Below are 24,238 nucleotides of genomic sequence, written 5' to 3'. Positions count from 1 at the left end.
AAGAATAGGAAAATAAGTGAACGTTCAAAGTTCTTGGAGCCCCCTCCGTGTTAATTTACTGTTGACGTGGATTCGCAGCGAAGTTGTAATGTGCTTCAATTAGTGGCTGGTAATGACATTATACACGTTCCCTCGCGCAACTCTCCGTAAAATCTGTTGTCTGAAATTTGTCGGTTCACGCATCTGATCTCGTGAAGTTCGGTTTCCGCCACCAGCCCAAGATCCAACTAACCGAATTACACCACTATCGTGTTGCACTGTATAATTGGGAGTGTTCAAGCCTCTCCCCATTTGGATCTGCGTTTGGATAGAGGCAACGTGGATTACTGTGCGACATTTTGCAGGATCAATACGCTCAAATAGGAGACGCACTGTGTACCACCATCAATGAGGACCGTAAATTTTCTTGAGACAACTAAATTAGACTCACTTTCAAAGTGGCTGGTCCGGAATTAGCAATTTTTGGGGGTATAAAATTTAATTCGATTTACTCTTCCTTTCCATTCTCACGTAATTGGGAATTATCCAAATTTCCTGGCACAAAATAAGCCAAACGTGAGCCAACTATAAAATTCTAAAATAAGTATGTAAGGAAACAATACACAATAACATTTTTTACATTTACGTCTACGCATTACCCACGTGCTCCATCACGAACCATAGAAATAATGGTAAAATATGAAAATTTGCTCGAAGCCAGGATTGTATTAGAGAAAGCTCTTTGGCGTTATTACCGTCTTTATTGCACCGATGGGGACTATGTTGGTGGAATCCTCGTGCCTCGCTATAATGTCAATTATGCCCGGAATATCATTCATGTATTAATATTACCCGTATGACTCAAATTCAAGCTTCAAGATGATTATGAAATATGAAGATTTAGTGGATGGATGGCTTTGCGTCGAATCCTCTTTAATAGGGAAACGACAACAGTTGACCAGATGTCGGCATGTTGTTTATGTGACTAATTCAAGCTTCGAAAAAACAACATGTAATTTGCATCATATGGCAACGGCCGTTTACTGTTTGATTCCTCTGGTGAAAGGGTTCGAATGGCAAAAATTTTGCCGGAATTGTCATGTTAAGTGCCATAAATATAACCCCTGTTTTCAACATTTGTTGCCCTAATTGGCGAGGAAAAGGACATAATACCGTTTACGTATTGGTCATGCCTAAAATACACTCATTATTTTGGACAAAGGGTCATAATTAATTATAATTGTGTTTGTAAAAATGTAATGAACTAATCTAATGATTGAATCATAATATCTTTGTATATGAAATGGTCTATGTTACCATCACTTTTAAAAGTTTTTGTAGATTTAAACTTTTATTTAGGTTGGTTACTTTCCAATCTTGTACTATTGGACTTTTGATACATTGAAATACATTCTTAAGATTAATTTTTTCAATTTATCTGTCTGTAAAAGGAGTAAATAGTACCACAAGTGAAGAATATTAAAATATATTACCAGATTAAAAAAACAACGTTTTAAAAAGTAATGAAGTCATTAATTATTAGCAAAATAAAGGTAAACATAAGATGAAAGCTTAAAAACTTGGAACGGTATCGATATTTTCTCAGTTACGTCGAGATGATTAAGCTCCAGTTAATCGCATTCGACAAAGCAGATTGTTCCCGCGATACGGATCCGTCTCGTGGTTTATCCTGCACGTGATGCAGCCATCAGTGATGCGGCAGAGGCAGAGGTTGGTAATGGACCACGCGGCGTCATTAACACAGCCATCAATCAGCTCTTTCGGTGATTCTGAACCGCCAACCAAATCAAGCATCAGAACCACAACTGGGTTCAGGGATGATATTCTTTATGACAACAAAAAAGAGAGCAAGTCGAAACTGGTTTCACCATGGTTATTAATATATTTTATTTAGAAACGTAACATATAATAAAAATAAAAGAAATCAATTAATATCTTCGTTTTCGTTAAGCTTTATCCCGTAGACTGCCCTTACAGAGTCCTTCAGACACTCTCTTGTTTTTGGGAACTTGTTCAGAAATGACTGAAACTTGGTGGACTCCAGCATATAAATCTCACAAACTTCAAGTGCGGTCACCGTGTACATATAAACTTCCGTACCCAGCAACAGTTCCACTTCACCAAAGTGGGAGCCTCCTTCCAGATGACAAATCTCTTTGCCACTGTGATGAGTGACACATACAGTTCCATATGCCAAAATATAAAAGTACTTTTCTCTGGTTAACGGGCTCAGTATAACGTCGTTGGGCAAGTAGATTTCCGTCTTTAAATCCAAAAAGAACTCGCTGGCTTCCTTGATGCCAATTTGTGCAAAGACTGGCATGCCAGCTATAAGACTCCTAAACACGTAAATGTTGACTTCCATTTGCAAATTTTCCGACAGGGCCGCCTTTAATAACGTACTGTTGTAATAGTTCGTACGGAACTTGTTCTTATAGCATAAAATAAGCTTTTCTTTGGTCTTTGCAGGGAACTGCTTTACATGTATGTAGCCTTCCAATTGATCCATTATCTCACCGTATTGGGTATCCGATCGGAAGCCCTCAGTGAAGAAATGATACAAGGATATGGCGATGAGAGCCCACATCACAACTCCGAACATGTATACTATCAAAATAGTGAAATACTCTCCATAGCCGGCCTCCGATTCAAAAGCATCTATGGCGCAAAATGAACATCCCACGTATCTCAACAACGATAGCCAATACTGTTCAGCATATGATAATTCGTTGACTTTATTTACTTCCAACCATGACCCTTTCAAAGGTTTCATATCGTTGCTATCAACTCTTGGCATATAGATCATTAAACATATGAGCCAATGAGACATTATAAAGCAAGAAGTTATTGGAAGAAGAACCGTCTTCACGTAATATTCTCCATGGTATTTTGAAATCAATCTGTACAAGTTGGTTTGACGCGTTAATTTGAAACATTTGAGCAACATCGAAAAGAACCACATTGACGGTGTGTATGCGTAACTAAAGCACAAACACGTTACAAGTCCAGGTATGGTTCCAAGAGTCTCACTCAACACATAAGTCTTCATACATTGTTTAAATATTAACCTGGGCTCCATAAAAATTTTGCCTTGTTCACTTATATATCCAATCATAAAGCCAAAACTTAACGCGAAAATGCTCAAAATTTGCTCCAAGCAACAGAAGAAATAAAAAGCACATCCAGACGTGTACCAGTGTAAGGCAATAAAGTCGTCCACAGGGACGACGATCAGGCTCAAAATAATATTCGATATTACCGCATAATCAAAATATTGGCTGCAAATACTCATGGGATGAATGATGTGCCAATTCTGGGACGACAAATGTTTGTGAATCTCGGTGTTGATTTGGTCTTTTCCGTATACAAATTTCTTTGCGTACACACTTTTGTGGGACGCCGTGATGAATTTGAGCCACATGAACGGCACTTTTCGCTCTTCGGCGTAGAACTTGATGATTCGGTTTGTTTCTGCATCTGTTACCTTGTGCAGTGTGCAGACGAGGTGCAGATCTGAGGTGAACATTTCGCACTAACTTGTTTTCATAAACATATCTTCGTGGGTTCCATGGAAACGGTTGTTTTAGTTTTTCAGTGGAGACTAAGATCAGTTGACTTGTTAATTGTCGAATTATTATGAAGATACAGGGTGTCAAAGTATTTCACCATATAAATTTTACTGTTTATTTCGTGCAAACCTTCTATATGTTGTTTGTGAACAAAAACCTTTTTGTATATTATAAGTTCTATAAGGTTAACATATTTCTATTAATAAAAACATGAAGAAAATTGAAAATATTTCACCTCAAGGATTGATGGTAGAATTCTATACAAGCCTTTTAGGACACCATGAATATCTCTTAAATGTAAAATAATTCAATTTTTTTAATATTATTTAGTAAATCCTCGGGGATGAGCAGGTGCTAAGATTTAAAAGTACTTTTCCCTGGTTATTAAAATGTGTTTAGATAACTTTTAAATAAATCTATATAGCTCCTCAAATGATCCATTGTATCACCATCCTATTGAATCTATTGGTATCAAATTGGAAGACATTTAAAATATTAATAGAGTAACCAAAATATTGTTTATATTTATTCAAGAAATGAATGTGCTAGTTTGGACATGACAAGTGTTTATGCATTTACCTGTAGAGACATAAACAGCTTTTTTTTAATTTTTCTTTAAACTCTTTTTTGATTATCTTAAGTAGTGTACAAAGTATCTTCAGATTTAAGACAAACTTTCACACAAACTTCAAGTAACTAAACTTATGGAATAACGCCAAACCCAATATAGCAAAAAGGGCTAACTTGGCTTGACACACCTACTTCATAAAAAAATTAAACAGGATTTAAAATATGCGAAAGGGAAGAACCCCTTATTTCCCATAAAACAAGTGCGGCGTATGCCACGGTCCCTCAGCGTCCCACTTGTTCTAAAACTAATATGGGGGTGCACAATGTGCCCAGATGAGGTTGTAATGAAACATGATTGACTTAAATGAACGATGTCAATTTCTAAACAAAACAAGGACCAGACCAAATATTTTTTTGTCATAGACCATTTTAATGAGAAGCAGAAGTAAATCGTTGGCTTTTAAAAAAGTGGATTAATTGTGAAAATGAAATATTGGGGCTTTCTGAAATGAAAAACAAACCCTCGTAGAAACAAGGCACAAAGCCAGCAGGAAGGATAAACCGGTCAGAATATATTTGATTAAAATTCCTGAAAAGTCGACGAGTGAACAGGCAGACAAGGCAAAACATGGCAAAGGCATCTTCAATAAGCTCACAAGGGGATGGATAAAGTAAGCATTGATAATAAAGTGGCCTCTTTATTATTCCCTCAATTCAACAACGACTTTTTAACTTGTTTCACGAAATTTTACTGCCAACTTAAATACTTTAATTAAAATTCCAACTGTAAGGTCAATTTGTTTATAATTTTCTTCAATAATCAAATAAACTTTCCTACACTATTGTGATAATGTCACCAATAGTGAACTGCGATATTGGTTTTATCGAAAGAGTTGTACGCTTAGTAAATCTTGGCCACCTGTTGCTTATTATCTGTGTTTTCTTGTTCGATAAGTGGCGATATCTAAGCTTGCCCACAAGATGTTCAATAACATGTTAATGTCATGAACCACAATATAATTAATATTGCAATATTCATTAACTAAATGTTATTCATCTGTTTTTTTTTTTAATTGTGAATGCTGCATCTGTGGGCAATTATAATTTCCAATAATTAAACAAAATTGATTTGCAATCAATATTGTTAATAGTAAGTGATTTATGGCATTTACTATCTGAAATGAATCAGAACCAACGTATATAATTAAGAAGGATCTTTAATGAAGTTCGTTAAGGCAACTGCCAACACCTGGCCAATAGTGGCCATACTCGAATGTTTGTGTGATTATAAAGATTAACGTTAGGTAGTCGTACCCAACAAGCACAACAATAAATACGTAACTGTGTTGGGTGTAATCCATCGGTTTTCGAATCTCCCTGCCATACAAAAGTCCCTTGGGTGGGGGCAACCTTGTTACGCCTTTTACGGGCATCATGGTATCTCGTGGGTGCAACGCTGAATTTTATCGAAATCGAATTATATCTCCCCTCCATCAGTCACACCAATGACAGGAGATTCCACTGTCTAATTGGAATGCTGCACTGTTGTAAAAGTACACTTTTCTATGGATGCAGCATTATCTTTTGGATCTGGTTTAGGTTATTAGTCGTGCAGTGGTGGGGTGATTTCATGTATGTACAAGTGGAGTTGTACGCTTCGATAACTAAAATATGTTTAGAATTAATTGGGGCTCGCCTCAGTAAGTGCAGGTGAGGATGGTCCTAAATGACCCTCCAATGATTGCTTTAAGGGGGACGCAGCCTAATGTATAATTAATTGATACGTGAATTACTAAAATCATCATAGAGTTTACCATTCAGTATCTATTACACTAGTGAGATACATTCCCTACTTTCGTTGGGATCAATGCTGTCCTAATCAAAAGTCTTATGGGTAAGCATCTCAGGCTACACATAAGTTTGGACGAAATAAGCCAATAGATGACTCAGTAAGTCAAGTCTGACGAGCTCCAAGAGCAAGAGCTGCTTAGAACCAAGTGGATTAAGCAAATCCTGCGAGTGGTGACTCAAACTGGCAATATCAGTGTTTCACAGAGAGACTAATCAGCATTCTGCGGACAGCAGATAATGAGCCCGACAGCGATAATGACGGTTAGCAACTTAGTAAACAAACGGTCGACACTCATTAAGAAACCGAATACGTCAATTAATCTCTGGGAGACTGCGGCATCTAATCGGACATTCCCATGTGAGTGCCATATCTCGGTTCACGGCTGCGGCGATAATCTCCGGAAGGATCGAGTGATTTACGGGGATGCGAGTCGCCATTACGGTACGTGGCCGAGATCCGCATTCATTCGCCATCACGAGCGGGCCGGGGATCCTTGAAAATGGCATGGTCGGCCGTCAATGTCTCTGACTTGAAGTTTTTCATTTAACAATCGTCGTGTATGGTCCCCCTCTTCCGCCGCCGCGACCCCTCACGTCGCGGTGGCGTCATTTTCGAATGGCAGCCAATGGCGAGGTTGGTGGGGTGTGCGGCGACCCCATTGGCTCCGCGAAGGACAACCGGTCCGACCAAGTTCAGAGGCGCAGTTGCCCGATCGACAGTGCAGATGGAAAGTTTACCTTGAGGACTCGCAGTGTTCTGTGTTGCGGCCAGTGCTGTGTCGATTTTTTTAGTTTTGGTGATTGGCTGCTTCCGTTTTTATTTTGGTTTCATGAAGTTCCTTTTCGTTTGTTTCCGTTGGATTTTGTGATATGGAACGGAGGGGTTTCGGTTTTTTTACCAAAAGGTCAGTTTTTGTTTGATTTATTTTTAGTTTTTCTTTAGTTTATTAACTCAAGTGCATTTCTAGAAGAGGAACCTTCGTCACTTTACAAATCTACTTATAACGGTACGTTCTCATGCCCTTCATGTTGATTTTTGTTTTCAAAATGGCGATTTATGTGGCTTCTATTTTGCATTGTCTTTGTCTAGCACGCTACACTCGTATGTTACCACTCTTTTTTGACGCCACTCTTAAAAAAACAACACCACGATGAAAAATATCCCAGTACAACCAAAACGCATACCAATGGTATTCCAACTGCTTGGGTATTCCATCAATTACGTTGGTGAAAGTTTTGCCAAATCCATTTGCAATTTTTCTACCTAGACCAGTTTGTTTGTTGAGTTTTCTTGGAAGTACCTGAATTTTGCAATTGTTGTCTCGGCAGCAGACCCTAGAGCCAGGCGCATTTATCTCCCCTATTGCGTTCTTACAATACCCTCGTCAGGGGTAGAACCAATGGTGAACCGCCCCTACATAAGCCTATCAAGTTATCGAGCCCGCACCCCAAAAATTTATATTAACAGGGGGAGCAAACTCGGAGGGGTTGTCGCATGCCTTTGTGAGGAAAGCCCGGCGCACATTCATTACACGGCATGCTAGATGGGTTTCCAAGTTATTACTTTCATTAGAGAAAGCTTTCCAAAGCATTGGGCGTCTCATGGTAGAAATCATCTACCATCTAATGGCAATTGGCCAGCACGTAGATGTGCCAGTCTTCCTCCGATTCACCCAACAGCCAATATTTAATTCATTTAGTCTTGGTACCACTCAATACGTAAGTTCCAGCGAAAAACACGGTCGGTTAAACCAGTCCCATAAATGTCACAGCCTACACGTTCGTGCACTTCCAAGAAAAGCTTTCCGTGGCGGCCGTCGGAAAACCGCCTTCCACCATTTAAATTTGCGGTACTCGAAACTGAAAAAAAACCTGACCTAGTCCGTACCGACCTAGAAAGAAAACGTGGAACGTTCTCTCCCACTATCTCGGCGCAGCTCATGTATGACTGCATATTATTAATAATCAACAGTCCCCCTCCTCGAAGAGACGACGCGATGGTCACGCGTACGCTTCGCTCTCGGTCTATCCCCTTTAACGGCGACACCGTCGATAAAGTAGGTCGCCTTTAAGCGCCGCTGCCTGCGATGCGAGGAGCGTGTCTGTCGCGTTTTAGGTTCAGAACAGTTCGAGATATCGGCTTGATTAACTGTTAGGTAATTTCAAAGATTACTGGCTTGTTGCGGAATCGCCAATAAGTGGTCTCCTCTCTCCTCGATATTGGGGATGATGGATTTATTATTCCCACTCGATGAAAAATTATTCCAATTATTATAGTTATTAGCTGTGGTTCCTCCTCGGCAAACTTCTAAAGTTGTAGGCCTCAAGTAATCACTGATCAAAAGAAATGCTCCCATCAATCTATTGTCTTATCTTAGGTTGAAAGTAATATGTATTGGAAATGATAATGTAATAATGGCCAATGCATAATTCTTTCAATTTATCTCTATAAACTTCCAAAGTTGTTATCTTTGGCACATATTATCCAATACTTTCACAACAAACTTGTAAGGAATTAATTTATCAAATACTATTTATCAAAAAAAAAAATGAATCAATTTCATCATTGTATTGAAAGAAATTAATTCATATTGAATATTCTAATTATTGTTTCTATCTATAAATATTAGGAATTATCATCTCTTGGAGAAGTCCTTCCATGAAGAACTTCAAAAGATATGTAGATCTGAATTAAGGTACCCATCATAATTTGTTGAACCACCTCATTCATAAGCAGAAATTAATCTTCATCATTTTTTATAGAAATTATCTACATCTTCCATGATTCCTTCTTGATTAGATCCTATCCCATCTACAAACAAAAAATGATATAAATTAGAAATGATTGTTAGTTGATGCATGAATCAATTAAAAATTATCCTATTTAGGTACCATTTATCTCCATAAACATCTGGACTTCATTCATCTTTAATACAAATTATCCAAACTATGTCAAACTTCTAAAATTTTATATATTTTGATTTAAAAAAATATCCATTCATAGACAGAAAGTGTTCTGTAGAAGTAATAAGTAGTTATTCAAGGATCAATCAATCATTTCTCACAGAAGTTTTTTAACTCCTCCTTAATAAAACACTTCAAAAAAAGTGTAGGCCTAAATTAAAGTATCCATCAAAAATCTTTGATCCAGAAAAATGAACCAATCGATTCGTTGTCTTATTAAGAAGTAGAAAATAATCCCCTAAATGTAATTTAAAGCTTAAATTTCTTTTCGTGGCTTTCGATATCTCCCTCATCCTTGGATTCCTTAAATTAAAAGATAATGTTCCATAAAATTATTGTTGGAATTATTATTGGATGGAGGAAAGTGTTGAAATAATTTTTAATTAGAACCATACATATTAATTCGACTTCTTCATTATGTATATGTGTAATTAAACCAAACATGACGGGAACTCTTTTAAAATATGCGCCGGATTTCAAAGAAGGGTGAATTTAATGTGTCCCTTTGATCAGGAATCCGGACGGGCATGTATGTGACGTGGTTGAATTTATCAGGCACGTACCACAAGCAAAATTTGATGTCATTATCCGACATAAAAGCAACACTAATTAATAACTTTTCTGGAACCTAAAAAACGAAGATAATTTTATACATTAATTTAATTTGTTGTGTGTGTTTTTCCTGATAAATAATAATGCATCGAATCAAAGTGCGGCAATGAACCTGGACCTCACATGGGCCTAAGTACGGACATTCCCGGCGCCGTCAGGGGAACGCTCACGAGTAATTTGTTGATCCAGTTCGCAATTTACGCAGTTCCCGTACGGAACTGAACTCCGGTTATGCTGCGCCCGCTCGCTCCGCATCTCTCTCCCCCTATTCCGAGCCTTCCACCCTCGTTATTTTCCTGTCCGTCGCACCCGGTGCTCACGAAAACCTCCCTCGGGGTGGCAGTGGCGGTGGTTGCGAAGGGGTGCGATGCGGCGTCGGGTGGGGGACCGGGGAACGTTTCTAACGGCGAATTCTGCCAATCAGTGGGACTATTTTTTTCGTTGAATATTTCGTGCCGGTGCTAGGGCCCCTTTGGGACCTGCGGAAGGAGTTTGTGCGGTGCGATGATGGGAATGTTGGCGATTGGCGGCCAATTTGCATACCCAGTTACAGCCAGTTTCATCACGAAAAAACTAGACAATACTCAGCATCAGCATGTTATAGTTCACTGATGTGGAGGAAATAAAAGTTGATGAAACTTTTAGTAGCTGTTGTTTGTCTCGTTTTCAACCGATAAGCACCATTATTTTGTATTCTATTGACTCACAAAGTCTAAATGTATGTGTAATATTATACCACTCTTTAGGAAGAAGATAGAAACTTTGGATCCATATGTGATTAAGCCCAAAAAGTTCTTTTATCATCTTTGGACAAGCCTGTTGTGATGCATGCAATTTAGTCTGGTTCAAATTGGTCAAACACCGGGTATGTGACGGGGGTCGTCAAAGGTTGGCCCCGGGAGGCGGTGCGCCGTCACGAAACACGAACGCACGGTGCACGGGGGAAGGCAGGAGAAAGCGGGAGGACGGGTGTGGGGATGAGGGGGGACGAGGCGGAGGACGACCGGAATTGTATGGAAATCGGACGAGTTTGCCTCTTGCACTGTTCGGAGTCGTCGTCGTCGTCGTCGTCGGAGAGTGGCCGTAACGGGAACTCCTCGGCCAGTTTGCATGACCGATCGACGAAGAGATCGCCACTACCTGCTGCCAAGATGTTTTTAAGGTTTCGGCCTTTGACGAGGGTAAACGTCTATCTGTAAGAAAAGAGACACAAGAAACAGACGAGGCTGATTTGTACAACCACAACCATCCTCTTCGGTTTTCAGTGAGTCATCCCTCAAATGGAGTTGCCCAGTTAGGTGAAGGAGGATCAAAGACACCTTATTGTAGAAGGCCAAAATATGTAAACTAGTTCAGTGTGTTAAAAATATCGAAAAGTCGGCAGCAGCAACAACAACAAAACAAGCACAGAGAATAAATGTACCAAATGTGTGAATAAGAATGCCTCCTGTGCGTTCTATTTATAAGCACAGTTACAGTTACAGAAAAGAAGCCAATAAAGACAAAAACAAAACAGCTGTTTTCTATGTAGTTTGAGCCATATTTTTGACAATCCAGTTCGCGTTTGCACATCCTAATTAAGAGCTAACGATGTGACGGCACCTGACCACATTTTTTATCTTAATTAAATTGATTGGTCCACATCGAGCCAATGACTGCGGCAATTCATATTAATTTCCCCAGGAACTAATTACTATTAAAATGTGGATTAATCATGCTCCTTTTGCTGCTGCACTTCTTTTTGCAAATCCATCATTATATTTAATTACCAGACGACCATTTAAATAAATAATTATTGCCGGTGTTTGTGCCCCATTAATAAATATGAATTATTCCAGGCATTAATTAAGTTTGTTTTGCACATTTTGCTGCGCTCTCACTTTAACAGCGGAGTAATAGTTTAACTGTAAATGTGCTCAACAATGTGAACAAGTTCTCTTTAAATATTAATAGAGGAAGTGCTTCTAAGTGCTTATAAATCAAATTGAAAGTAGACATGTGTGATTTTTAAACACTATTTACCATTTATTTGCAACATTATCATTAATATTTGTTTTTTGTCCATTATTACTACAAAATAAGTATGAATTGTTAAATAAATTGGTGTATAAAAAAGTGAAGAAGTGCAAAATATTCTATAATTACCTCTGGGAGACCTCATTTGCCATATTTATATTAAATTTCTCTTGGCATATCTTTTAAAATAAAGTGATAAACACTATATCTTCAGTTTGGGTGCACAGAAGTCGGTGAAAAGAATATATTTTCTTTGATCTTCTAAATTTAATATTTTTTTACATATAATTTTAGTGATTTTAGTTTATTTATTGTCCCCCAACGTTCTTTCAAAGATTTTCTTAAAAGATTATTAGCCACTCTTGACACTATTAGTCACCAATTTGATTGTAACTTTAAGATCTTTGAGTTATCAAAGTTCAAAAGTATATAAAAACTTGAAACTGTCATTTTTTACAAAACACTGGTTAATATTTAATCTCCTATAATCTGTATTTAATACCAGATGAATGTATACCTATTTTATAAAAGGTTTAACTGAGATTAATATTAATTTGTTCTGAAAACGTTCGTTAAAGTTTCCTAATTAAGGGAACCTTAGCTCAATCTAAATGTCAGAAATTTAATTTTGTTGCTCTCAAAGAATGAAACCCATATCTTGGAGATATTCCAGACGTAAAATAAATTCCCTCCGCATCTTCGAATAATCCGAAAGGGCCTAAAAGTAAAAGTCCCACTCCATATCGTGTACATTATTTATAGTCTGAGAAACCGAAGCCCGCGTAGCGAGATAGATCGATATGAAATTCAGGATGTCTCCCTTGAAGCATGTTGTTTCATGGAAATATGGTTTCTTTTTAAAATTCCCCACAATGAACAATAGATTCGTAGATTAATTCCCGGGAAATCGATACGAAAACGTTAAATGAATGAAGCGGCAATTGGACGTGAAGATTTTAATTATTGATGTTCCCATCCGTTTTAATTGGCGTTGGCTTCCATACTACTTTCAGCGTTTGTTGTTTATCGAATTAATAATTTATCTTATTTGTCTGTGTCTAACACTCCATTCCTTCCCTCTTTATTTATGTGTCTTTAATAAAAAACTATATGTTATTCAATAGTTTATTTGCTGTAACTTTAATTAGTTCAAAAAATCCTCTATACAAATTAACAAACAATTACAATTAACTAGTTATAATTATAATTCTAAAAATAGATGGATAGAAATAAATAGAGATAAACCTAATAATAGTCCAGTAATTAGATTTATACTGACTAATAAATCGTTGGGTTACTTAAATGACCTTATCAAGCAATTGGTAATACAAAATGAAACATTTGTGGTCGTATTTTTATTAATTTTATACAATGTTTTAAATATTTGTGTGTCAAATATATTTTAGAAAATACTGAATGTTCAAAATTACTGTATTATCTTTTGGTTAATTTATCCATGACTCCGGTATGTAACATTTTAGTTACACCCTGTATATGTATAACAGTTTACAGTAGGTTGGATTATAATAAATTTCTACCTCTCTTTTATTACCCACAATTTCAAAATCAAAATGACTTAGTTTATTTAAAACTTTAATAATTTGAGCAGTTGAAAGTCGATAGGAAATAATATTGGTTCTTGTTCTTGTGAGGGTTGAACAAGTTTGAATCTATTAATTAAAGCCAAAAACCGTTCACGATTGTTTCCCCCGTATTTTGATAAATCACATTTTGTGTGAGCTTTATCGCGGGACGTTTAAACGCAAAGTACCGTGCATGCAACGAACGGAAGATCGATTGCAAAAGTTGATGTATGATCGCCGCACAGTAATTTCCACCCCATGCGCCCATGCGATACCGTGCCCGAACGCTGTTATGGCCGTTTCATAGAAAAATTCTCCTTTTATTGTCGGACCAATGAGGTGCCCTTATGCACACGGGCACACGGGCACACGGGAGGTAGAGGGAAGTGCTCATGCACTCCGGTGCTTTGTGAACTACCTAGACGACCCCCATTTACCCGACACCACATTTATAAGTGTGTGACAGACTGGAACACACAGTAAAATGGTATCGGACCAAACCCAGCCGGGTTCACGTTTCCCAAAAGGCCATTAAATCATAAAAACGAGCTGCCAAGATTAGGAATTCAGTACTGACCCTCGCGGCCTCCAGATAGGATGGCCTGACTGTTGCGGGCACCGGCCACAACGTCTTTCCTACGTCAACTTTTTAGTGAGCAACCGCGTCTGTGATATTTCGTGTGATACCAACGCACAACCAGTGAACTGTGATGATAATGGAAATTGGACGGATCCGCGGAGTGTTCAAAGTAAGACATAAGGAGCCGCTGAAAGTGAAAACGCTGAAAGAGTACTACTGGGAGAACAAGAAGCGCAGGAGTCGCATCCTCCTCCGCGACTCCACCGAAGAGATACTGTTCATTGACGACGAGTAAGTGTTACACACCGCCAAACATGTTGGGCACGAATTGCGTTCATAGGCGACTCAACTGTAACCTCCGCAACATAAAATTCCGAGAAGTTATGAGGTTGTCTACCTGCGTTCTTTTCAATAAGGGTTACCAAAGGCCAAGTTTCATCCTTGCACCTGAGGAACTGCGGTGGGAGGTGGTCGTTTTTCCACTTGTTATCTACGGGGTACAATGAGTGTTTTTATTAGTGGAGCGTTCAAATTAAATTAAGCACAGTTCAAAAGTTAAGTGTCCCATCTCAATTAAGCTCACTTGACATCATCAGTAAGTACCTATATGCTACAAAAACAAAGGTTTCACACTCACAATTTAATTCTTTATATTTAATTAATTTAGCATCTATCTATTTTATGTAATTTAAAGTCTAAATATTATTTAATTGCTTTGAGAATATTCGAAGATAATTTGCTTCTCCTTTCAAGCTTTTGTAACTTTTCCAACCATATTTAAGCTACGAATTGTTTTTACACAGTCCTAAACTTATGTTTAATTAGAGTCTAAATATAATTGGTTCAACATTGGTTATTTTAAATATCTTCTCTCCTTAACATAATTTGATAATTTATTTTTTTAATTAAATTGATTATTTTTATTTTTTAACTTATTTATTCAATAATTATTATTTATATATTGTAAGTATTTTTATATTTTAATTTAATTATAAAATTGAGAAATTTGTTTATGTTTTTATTATATATACTAAACATTTTCCTTGTTTGTATATACATCACTTTTCCAACAATATTTAAGCTATAATAATTTGTTTTTAAATGTAAAATTCAAATTTTGATTGTGCTGGCTTGACAGAAGCATACATGCCACTCTCGCGACAACGTTCCAGCTACAAATTGGATCTTTTTTATATGTTAACTAAACTTAGTATTCACAGGACAGAGTGCGCCCGCTCACGGAGCTATCAGTGTCATTTCCTCGCAATGCAATTACGACAGCGACCTCCAGAGACCGAAACCCGGTTGCCGGTCTTTTTTCCATTTTAACGGCTACCTCCCCCCCGGCCATGTGGCTTCCACATCCAAACGGTCTAGGGTCTAAAGCAGCCCTTATTAGATTTGTACGCGGACCTCCGCATCCGTTCCTAATCGATCCGGTTTTTTCTTTTTTCCCCGGATTTATCCGCTGAATGCGGTAATTGATTTTGTTGTGTCTGGGTTCGTTGCGAACTGTTATGTCAACAAAAAAGTGCCTGCTTAATAATTATTGACGGCGTTGGCAAAAAAACTCATTACAACAGTTTCCTCGTTTTGTGATATGGTGCTGTTTGGCCATATTGTGTTACTCGTTAATCAAACGATTCAAGTGGATGGGATATTTACCCGGAGTGTTTGCGTTGCGTTCAATAGAGGATCCAAGATTAAGAAAGGGATTTCATTGACTGCCTTTCGACAAATACCCGAGGCGATAAAGAAGGTGTGTGTTGAGGGATCAACATCCGATAACTGGGACTGTTTCAAACAATCAATTTATGTTGTTATTACCATATTAAACGGATAACTTTATAACGCAAACACAATTAATCACCCACCTGCACTTAATAATTAATATTCGGCTCATGGCACCTCGTTTATTTATATTTTATGTAATATTTATGAGTGCCAGCCAGGACAAGATGATAAGTGAGGAAGGAGCGGGTTTCGTATTTTCTCATTACGTATAGTGGTGCTAATTTCCACCCTTCGTAATTCAAGAACATCCGGCTTAAAATTTTAGATGCAGCTACTCCCAATTGAGTGCCCGTAAAACAATTACCAATGCGTTTATTTTGTATATTACTAGTCACAGCAAATTGAATTGTAATTAAATTGCCATTTTTATTTAATTTGTGTGGCATGATTATTAGTTGTGTGACTTAAGTAGTGGGCCAACATTGATGTTTATTTGTCATTACAGATCTCAACACTACGACAATCTTCAACAAGCTGATAGTCTCCATAAGCAGCCCCTTAAGGACACTACCAACACCTCTTCGCCGGCCAAGCAGCAAAAACTCAACAATAACAACGAAGAGGAGCAACAGAATAACCAAGAGCCCGAGTCCACACAACAAGAATCCGGCACCAACCAACAGGGCAGCAGGTCTCTGCAGTGCCTGGAGACCCTTGCACAAAAGGCCGGCATTCACGACATCACTGCGGATGATTGCAAGTATGACATTGCAAATACTCTGTTGAATTTGGATAGAGGGCACGAATTCATCAAGCAAAGCGTGGACAGTATTAACTCCAACAACATGGCCGACTTAAATAAACAGCAGCAACAGCAAATTGCTGACGCCAATGCGCAAGCTCAGGCGCAAGCACAGGCGGTGCAGCAACAACAACAGCAGATGCAACAGGTGGCGCTGCAGCAGCAGCAACAACAACAGCAGCAGCAACAACAGCAACAGCAGGAACAGCAAGCGCTGGTACCTGCGCAGAGCCCGCATCTTCAGCAAGTAGCTGTTGGTAAGTTAACTAACAATCCGTCATGTGAAAATCCAATTCTCACCTCGCTGAATATTTTTCAGGTGGACAATGCGTTCAAGCCGCCACCTCGATGGGCCCGCCCCAGCACACAGTGTCGATGCATCAGGCGGTGGCCCAACAGGGACAAGTGCTGCAAACCCAAGGCGGCCAGGTGTTGGCAACTGCTCAGTCGGGCAGTACAACAATTACGACGATGTCGCCGTTGCAGCAGAACCAGGCTCACTCCCAGCCCATCAGCACCGACTGGACGCACGGCAGGGCTGTGCAAGTTATCCAACAGCCACTCCAGAACCCAACGTTCATGCCGCAGCTGTACAACCCGCAAGGACAGTTGCTGATGCCCGGCAACATAGCCCTACATCCCAGCATTAACCCACAACAAATTCAGGTGAGTAATCAAACTAATTTCTCGGTGACACGTGTGCTAACTAACTAATTGTTGTAGGTGATTGCGAAACCCTTCCAGGGTAATCAGATAGCGACGCCTCACATGCTTACGACGAACGGTAAGCAGGTGATACAGGGAAGTCAGGCAGCCACTTTTCCTGGCTACGCAACTATTCCAACGATTCCCACTACCCAAAACCAACAGACTTTGGTGTTCAGTCAATTAGGAGTTATTAGCTCCCAGCCCAACATACTGCCCAATCATTCGCAGGCGAACGCCCAGGTCGCCCAGCAGAAACCGCAGGAAATGCACAAGGTAAGTGCCAAGACTGGAGTCGGTGTGCGATGTGTATGTGGCTGCGATTAATAATTGTTGTTATTAATTGTAACGCTTCGTTAGACGATTAGTCACAATCTAAAATATAAATGTGACGATTAATAATTAAAAATTTAAATAATCGATTTCTCACAATTTACGTCAGCCTTTTCACATTTATATTTTTTGTTTGTGACCGTGACTTACAATATACATTAAAACAAAGGGGCACATGCGCGTTGTACTATTGAAAAACATAATTAATAATTATGCATGTTAAAGAAAAAATATTATTCCAATTTATGTTGTACTTGCTTAGGTAATGGGCGGCCAAAAAGTAATGCAAAAAGTCGCTAATAGTACAGGCGCAATTGCTCAAAATCAACAACAACAACAGGGACAGTGTGTACAAGTGTCCCAAGCGATGATAGGGACACAACCAACTGCTCAAATTATCAGTCCCCTGCAAGTAAGAAAGTCCTTTTTATCACTTGAATGATATCGTAGAATTTGATGTAGCTACTCTTTACTTTTATTTTCATTATTATATTTATTGCTTTCGCATAGTTGTTCATTATATTTTGCATGTGCCGAAATTGAAAAGGACTTTTGAGAATGAAAAAAGAAATTGTTGCTAATAATTTTAACTTTTATTGTGACTAATATTATTAGTACGATTAATATATTGGTCTGATGTATTAATCATTTATATTTAAAACTTTTTAAAGCTGGTATTGCATGATTGTACAGGATAGGTTGCGTATAACGTCGCCTACCATTATTGAGAAAGTTATCGTGGCATAAGTGTTAATCATATCGTTGCTACATTGCCGCACAACACTTTGCTGTATCTAGTTGCATGTTATACAACGTAAAATATTACATTTGGCATGAAACTTGCCAATTACAATGTTTCAATTAATAGAATTTCTTGTACTTGAATATAATTTAATTTATTTACAAAATATTGACAACAGAAACAAAAGTATTATCTGTAATTTATGCATGATGATTTAATATATAAAAAAACCCTTGAATTTTAAACTACACACTTATAACTTTGTTATTCCAGTGTATACAGTTTTTAATATGATGAGAAATAATAATAATTTTTAGCGTTGAGTATTGTATAAATATATATACTAAAATATTAGAATTTAGGTGAATAATTAACTAAATATCAATTTTTCTCTTTTAGCCGGGTGGCCAACCAATGCAGTTTGCACCGTGGCAGTTCACAGCTAACGGAATCCCTCAAGTCTGGACCACCAATGGCCTCCAGTCTCAAACTTTACTGACTGCGCCAACGAACCCGCCGATATTCATCCGGGGAACGCAGCCAGACGGCAGTCCAGGACCGGGAATGTTCATCCAACAGAGTCCACAAGCCACTGCCATTCAAGCTCAACAGAACCGTAAGTAAAAACTAATAACTCAATTAATACAGATTGATTCAATGGTGTTTATTATGCAGAAACGATTGCTACGCAAGGAGCCGTCCAACAAATTGCTAAACCGAGACCAGCTAATGAAAACATCCAACCTAAACAACAAGTTACAAGACCACTAAACATATTGCCCTCAAACGCTGCCAACATCAGACCTGCCAGCTCAGTATCAACACAAACAATGATGGGAGCCCAAACACAAGTAAGATAATTCACATAATTACCTAAGTTTCCTCAAGCCATATATAAACCGTTTCTCAAAAGTAGGTGTAATATTTAATTATTTTTGAGTAGTTTAAAGGAACACAACTGCTGGGAATGTTTGTATAACGCTTGATAATATCTGGCATTTGTTGGTAACACATATGAATTCAGTGCTATGAGCAGCTGGTTTATTTGCAGGCCTCCATGGGTGGAAAACCAGGAACCAAGATAAGAACGAAAGCTCCGCAGATCCGTACTTCCCCAGCTCCAAAAGCTGATGCGGCCAATCAGACGCAGAACAAGCCCCACGGCAACATCCAGCAGCACCACATCGTGCCAAACAAGTAAGTGAAATCCTTCATATTATTACAAGATGTGGAAACTAAAAACTTCACTTTTTTCTTGGTAAAATTTGAAGTTTGCGCGTGTTCTAGTAATTTATTTCACTGGAATATTGGGCTGTTTCCTATATTAACCAGGAGATCTCTGAATCAAAGTGTGAAGATAATAGCTTTGACTTCGTTCCCCTCCTAACAATTATTATAGACTATTTATTATAATAAATAATTACGTTCTAATCAATTAAATTTTATATTATAATTTAAAATTATTTTTAGAATGCTTGTAATGAATACTTCAACCGGTATCACAACCATGGCAGCCGCCCAACCGATGACTGCGGAAAAAGCCCAACAACTCGCAAACCAAAACAAAGCCCAAGTCGCCCAGGCCCAGCAGACACAAGCCCAACAGGTCATAGCTCTGCAACAACAAGCCATCCAACAACAGCCACAACAACAACAGGCCATGCAGCAGTTCCAGATCCAACAAGGACAACAACCTCAACACATCCAACCCAAACCAATGATGAGTAAGTCACGATCATAATGATTGCAAGGGACCAACTGTAACGTAATTTGTTTATAGCAGTCCAAACCTTGCAAGGGATACCGCAGCAGCAGCTCCAAATGGCCGGAGATCGTCCAATAATGCCTGTTGTTTCGATGTCTACTGCGCAGAATGGGCAGTCTGTGCAGCAGACTCTACAACAGACAATCCCTACTGCAACACTCCAACAACAACTACATCCCAATCTGGCCGTCACCCAGCAGCAAATGCAAATGGGCATGCAACTCCATCAGGTATATAAAACCTTAATTTATAATATTTTATAAGATTTTAATTAATTTAAACTGTCCATTGATAGTAATATTAAATTCTAACTTTATCGTTTTGACATTACCTTTAACTGTAAATATCAATTGCGTACATTTTAATCTATAATTATATTAACGAAATCTTCTCAGAATACAATTATCATACCACAAATTACGTCGTTACTCATAGCGGCGCTTATTATTATAATTGAATGATTACTCATTGGCGCATTTAAATTTGCTCCAGCAAATACAACAAATGGCTCCTCCCGGAACAATAATCGGGCAGATTCAAACGACACCCACACAACCGGCGGCAATACCTCAAGTGGCAGCAAGTCCCACACAACTACAGACCCAGCTACAAGCAAACTCGCCCCAAACCATCACCCTTTCTACTCCACAACAAGTGGCTTTGCCCCCAACCGTACCGCAAGTCAAAGACACCTCCAGCCAACCCAGCACGGAGGAGGGCACGCAGAATTCAGATGGTCTCAAAGAAAATGGTGTAGATGGTAAGACATGTTTATATATTATGAGTTAAATAATAGTAGTTAAATACAAAAGGAGTTAAAACTAAATCTTATATTCTAAGATACATATGAAATTATAATAAATTTATGATTTACTAAAAATAAATATAACTTTACCTCAAGAATTGTGGTGGAGCTCAAATTTTAACCATTCACTGTAAATTAATATAAAAATTTGCTATTAAATAATTACACTTTAGTAAACTTAACACTTCTATTGTATTCTAAAAATGATAAAAATTTTGAAAGAGGTGTAAACCTCATAGTTAGAATCTGTAAATTAAAAGATTTACAAGTTGAATAAATTGTTATACATTTTAAAAAAGTGTCATAGAATTGTTGAAATGTTTCTTCAAATGAGTTTTCATTGTTTATATTCCAGTACACAACAATTAATTCACCAAAAAATTATTGCCAACTGTTCAACATAGTTCCCCTATTTTTTTCGATTGGCAACACTGTAGAGGTAGCGCGAAATATAATTTGAATATATAACCTTGAGTTTTAATGCGTCATTTGGATTTTCCGACTTGTAAGGTTAAAATTTTCCTTCAGTGTGAATTGTTTTGACGCAAAACAAAACATATAATTACATACTATAAGTATTCAAATAACTAGTGAATCAAGTTGGCTGTAAAAATAATTGTCAAAATGGTTTGTATTACTACATATAATATTATTTTATTGTTATGGATAGAAGGCGGTCTTGTAAAATCATTGTTAAAAAATGCATGTGTTGTGATTACCCAACAAATGCAGAAAGATACTCCAAATCTTCAGAACTTAATAAGAAAAATAATAAAAACAGTTCAAAAACAAGAAGTAACAGTGTTTCTTCCTTTACAGCGCCCGCATCGCAAGACTCGTTAAAAGACGTAGAAATAAAACAAGTAAATGGTGTGGAACCAAGTCCCATTCTGCCTGCCCCAATTCCTGGCACTGTTCCCTCACAACCGAACTGCCAATCTAATGAGAATGGTCTTCCAATAGCCGCCACGGCTGAAGAGGTTAAAGAACGTTGTCCACCGAAAGCCATGGTTAAACCTCAAGTTTTGACCCATGTCATTGAAGATTTTGTTATACAAGAGTCCTCTGAACCTTTCCCAGTCACCCGAAGCAGTCTGTTGGGAGACCTAAAACCAACACAGTCTTCTAATGATAAGGAGGATGAACCGCCCCGTAAGTAACTAATATAATTTTTAAGCGATTAAATGTGTATAAATATTTATAAGTTCAGTAGTAACAATATGTAACTTTACAGGCAAAAAACATGCGAGTTCTCCCTCAACTAACGGTATTATGTCAGCAAAAGGAGAAATGGCGAAGTGCGAAGCATGCGGGACAGTGGATCTCAAGTCTAAGTTCAAGAAAAACAAACGTTTCTGTTCCGTATCGTGCTCTAAAAGGTAATTGAATAAAATTTATAACACCGCACCTTTACTAATTGACCGTTTATTTTATTTTACAGTAGCAAAGATAAGAAGAAATGGGACAAAGACAATAGCATGGAAGTTGACACTGAATCTGGAGCATCTGGGGCAGAAAGCAGCCTCAGTCCTAATGGAAATGCCGACGACACTCCTAAGATTGACCCCATCAAGTGGACTGTGAGTTCGATTAGCAATTTTTATTTTGTCAATATGACAATATATTTTTTTTTTCTTCAGGTACAAGAAGTGTTTGAATTCATCAAAAACTTGCCAGGCTGTTCCGATTACGCTGAAGATTTCTTGATACAAGAGATTGATGGTCAAGCTTTGATGTTGCTGAAGGAAGATCATTTGATGACGGCGATGGCAATGAAACTGGGACCGGCTTTAAAGATTGTCGCCAAAATAGACGACATGAGGATCGAAAAAGAACCTCCAAAACAGAATTAAAACTTTTGTTTGATTGTACATAAATTAATTTATTTTATTGTTTAAGACTGTAAATATGTTTCAGATTTATTAAAAATTAAGAATGTATTTAATATATTGACAATATTATTCCTAGGGAATACGATAATGCAATCTTCATTTCAATTGAGTTTAAATGATTTAAAATTTTCTTATAATTTAGTTATGCTGTATATACTGTATATTTTTCTACTATGTTTAGTAGTTCATGTGTAAATACTAAATAAATTATATCTACTATATTAATAATATAGGTAATGGCAAATATCATTGATGTGATCAAAAACTTGTCTTTTTACAAAAAAATTATATGCCTGTGCAATGTATTTTCCTCATAAATCACTGTTAGATGTAGATATTTAATGATATTTGTTAATATTTTACTGCCACTGTACTTGATAATAAAAATTTATAAAATTTTTAAGTCGTTTTTTATTTTTTCATTTAAAGTATAAATTTCCTAGAAACAAAATATATTTAAAATTGATATTTTAATTTCTATTCTATTTTAGATATTCAACAAGAAAATGAAAGTGATTAATTTCTTTAAATTATATTATATTTTATATTATTAATAATTTAAATTAGTATAAAATAAATATTAATTTTTTGTTCAGTTATATAAAATTATTAATATTTTATGATCTTAATTAATTGTCAACTATGATGACATGTACTAATTAGTCTTCCACATGGAATCTTTTAGTTAAAAATTTTGTTTAGACTATGACGTGTATTATCCCCGTAAAAATTAATAAATTATTGGCCCACTAAAATTAAAACCGGAAAACCGATGACATAAACACGCTCCACTCCCAACGATTTACGGTCGCGCATCGCGCTTTAAGTACCCAATAATTAGGTTCAAGTTCATCTACAATACATAACACGCATCCGTCAGAAAGAACTGTTACAAAATCTCCGGAATTCCAACCGATCGCCATTCTCCAGCCATGAACGTCTGGTTGTTCAGTTTACTTGTGATAATTATGTGAAAACTTTAAGGTAAGTAAACAAGTGACAGTGAAAATTACTGAATTATGTGTTAGTCATGTTCATTTATATGATTTATATGCTAATTTATTCAATGATTTCCCTTTGATTTTATCTAAATGATGCAATGTATCAAATATGCTGGTACCAGTTAAGCGCATATTAATTTTAATTAAATTTAAATTATTTATTTATTATTCTAACTTAATGGCTAACAAATATTTCCATCAAAATTGTAACGCATTTCACGTTTTATATCGAAGAATGTGAGGAATGGTGTCAGGCAATTTCACGTTACCATTCAGTCACCAGTACAATGACCCGATTTTTAAATTTCGCGCTATTGTTTTTGTATTCTGTTGCGTTAGCAACAAGTTCAAATAATATCTAAATAGTTTAGTTTTTAGTGTTTTTAATAGTGTGTGCATATTAATTTTGTAGGTGTTGTATTAAATTAAATTATCTGAATAGTATGTTTTTAACAGAATAGCTACTAAGGACAAATTTTGATTTTCATCAAATTTATTTTTATTTGTTCAACAAGAATATTAACACCGTGAATCATATTTCAAAATTTGCAACGTATTCAAAAAAAAATCTGGTTATTATCTAAAATTTGATCTGATATACATTATAAGTATATTAATAAATGTAGTCTTAGTGCGCTCAAAAGTATTTTTTATTTAGATTTCTTTGCATTTATGAAGTTATTAAAAGAAAAATATTTAGTTACCTTAAAAATC

General features: G+C 37.1%; 2 protein-coding genes across 7 annotated transcripts; one reads left to right on the top strand and one right to left on the bottom strand.

Annotated features, from left to right (window-relative positions):
* Positions 1 to 1,870: 1,870 nt before the first annotated feature.
* Positions 1,871 to 3,526, bottom strand: LOC109594270 (uncharacterized). Its single transcript, XM_049966285.1, has 2 exons — positions 3,195 to 3,526; positions 1,871 to 2,981 (listed from the first exon to the last, which is right to left on the bottom strand). The coding sequence occupies exons 1-2, from the start codon at positions 3,524 to 3,526 to the stop codon at positions 1,925 to 1,927; spliced, it is 1,389 nt and encodes a 462-aa protein (XP_049822242.1). The 3' UTR covers positions 1,871 to 1,924.
* Positions 3,527 to 6,713: 3,187 nt separating this feature from the next.
* LOC109594298 (polyhomeotic-like protein 2) lies at positions 6,714 to 22,926 on the top strand. 6 transcript variants are annotated; one of them, XM_049966963.1, is made up of 15 exons: positions 6,714 to 6,895; positions 15,985 to 16,538; positions 16,601 to 16,947; positions 17,005 to 17,262; positions 17,582 to 17,731; positions 18,461 to 18,677; positions 18,737 to 18,912; positions 19,098 to 19,258; positions 19,532 to 19,785; positions 19,842 to 20,056; positions 20,319 to 20,586; positions 21,451 to 21,783; positions 21,866 to 22,010; positions 22,073 to 22,211; positions 22,272 to 22,926. In XM_049966963.1, exons 1-15 carry the CDS (start codon positions 6,861 to 6,863, stop codon positions 22,482 to 22,484), a joined length of 3,465 nt encoding a protein of 1,154 aa, XP_049822920.1. In that variant the 5' UTR covers positions 6,714 to 6,860; the 3' UTR covers positions 22,485 to 22,926. The 6 variants fall into 6 exon arrangements, with proteins under 6 accessions (XP_049822920.1, XP_049822919.1, XP_049822918.1 ...); XM_049966962.1 differs by lacking the exon at positions 6,714 to 6,895 and adding an exon at positions 13,867 to 14,036 and having other exon boundaries at positions 19,113 to 19,258; positions 19,845 to 20,056; XM_049966961.1 differs by lacking the exon at positions 6,714 to 6,895 and adding an exon at positions 13,867 to 14,036 and having other exon boundaries at positions 19,113 to 19,258.
* The last annotated feature ends 1,312 nt before the right edge of the window (positions 22,927 to 24,238 follow it).

This window comes from Aethina tumida, chromosome 4 (assembly GCF_024364675.1).
Source record: "Aethina tumida isolate Nest 87 chromosome 4, icAetTumi1.1, whole genome shotgun sequence".
NCBI classification, from domain to species: Eukaryota; Metazoa; Arthropoda; class Insecta; order Coleoptera; family Nitidulidae; genus Aethina; species Aethina tumida.
This window is presented reverse-complemented; position numbering and strand designations above follow the sequence as displayed.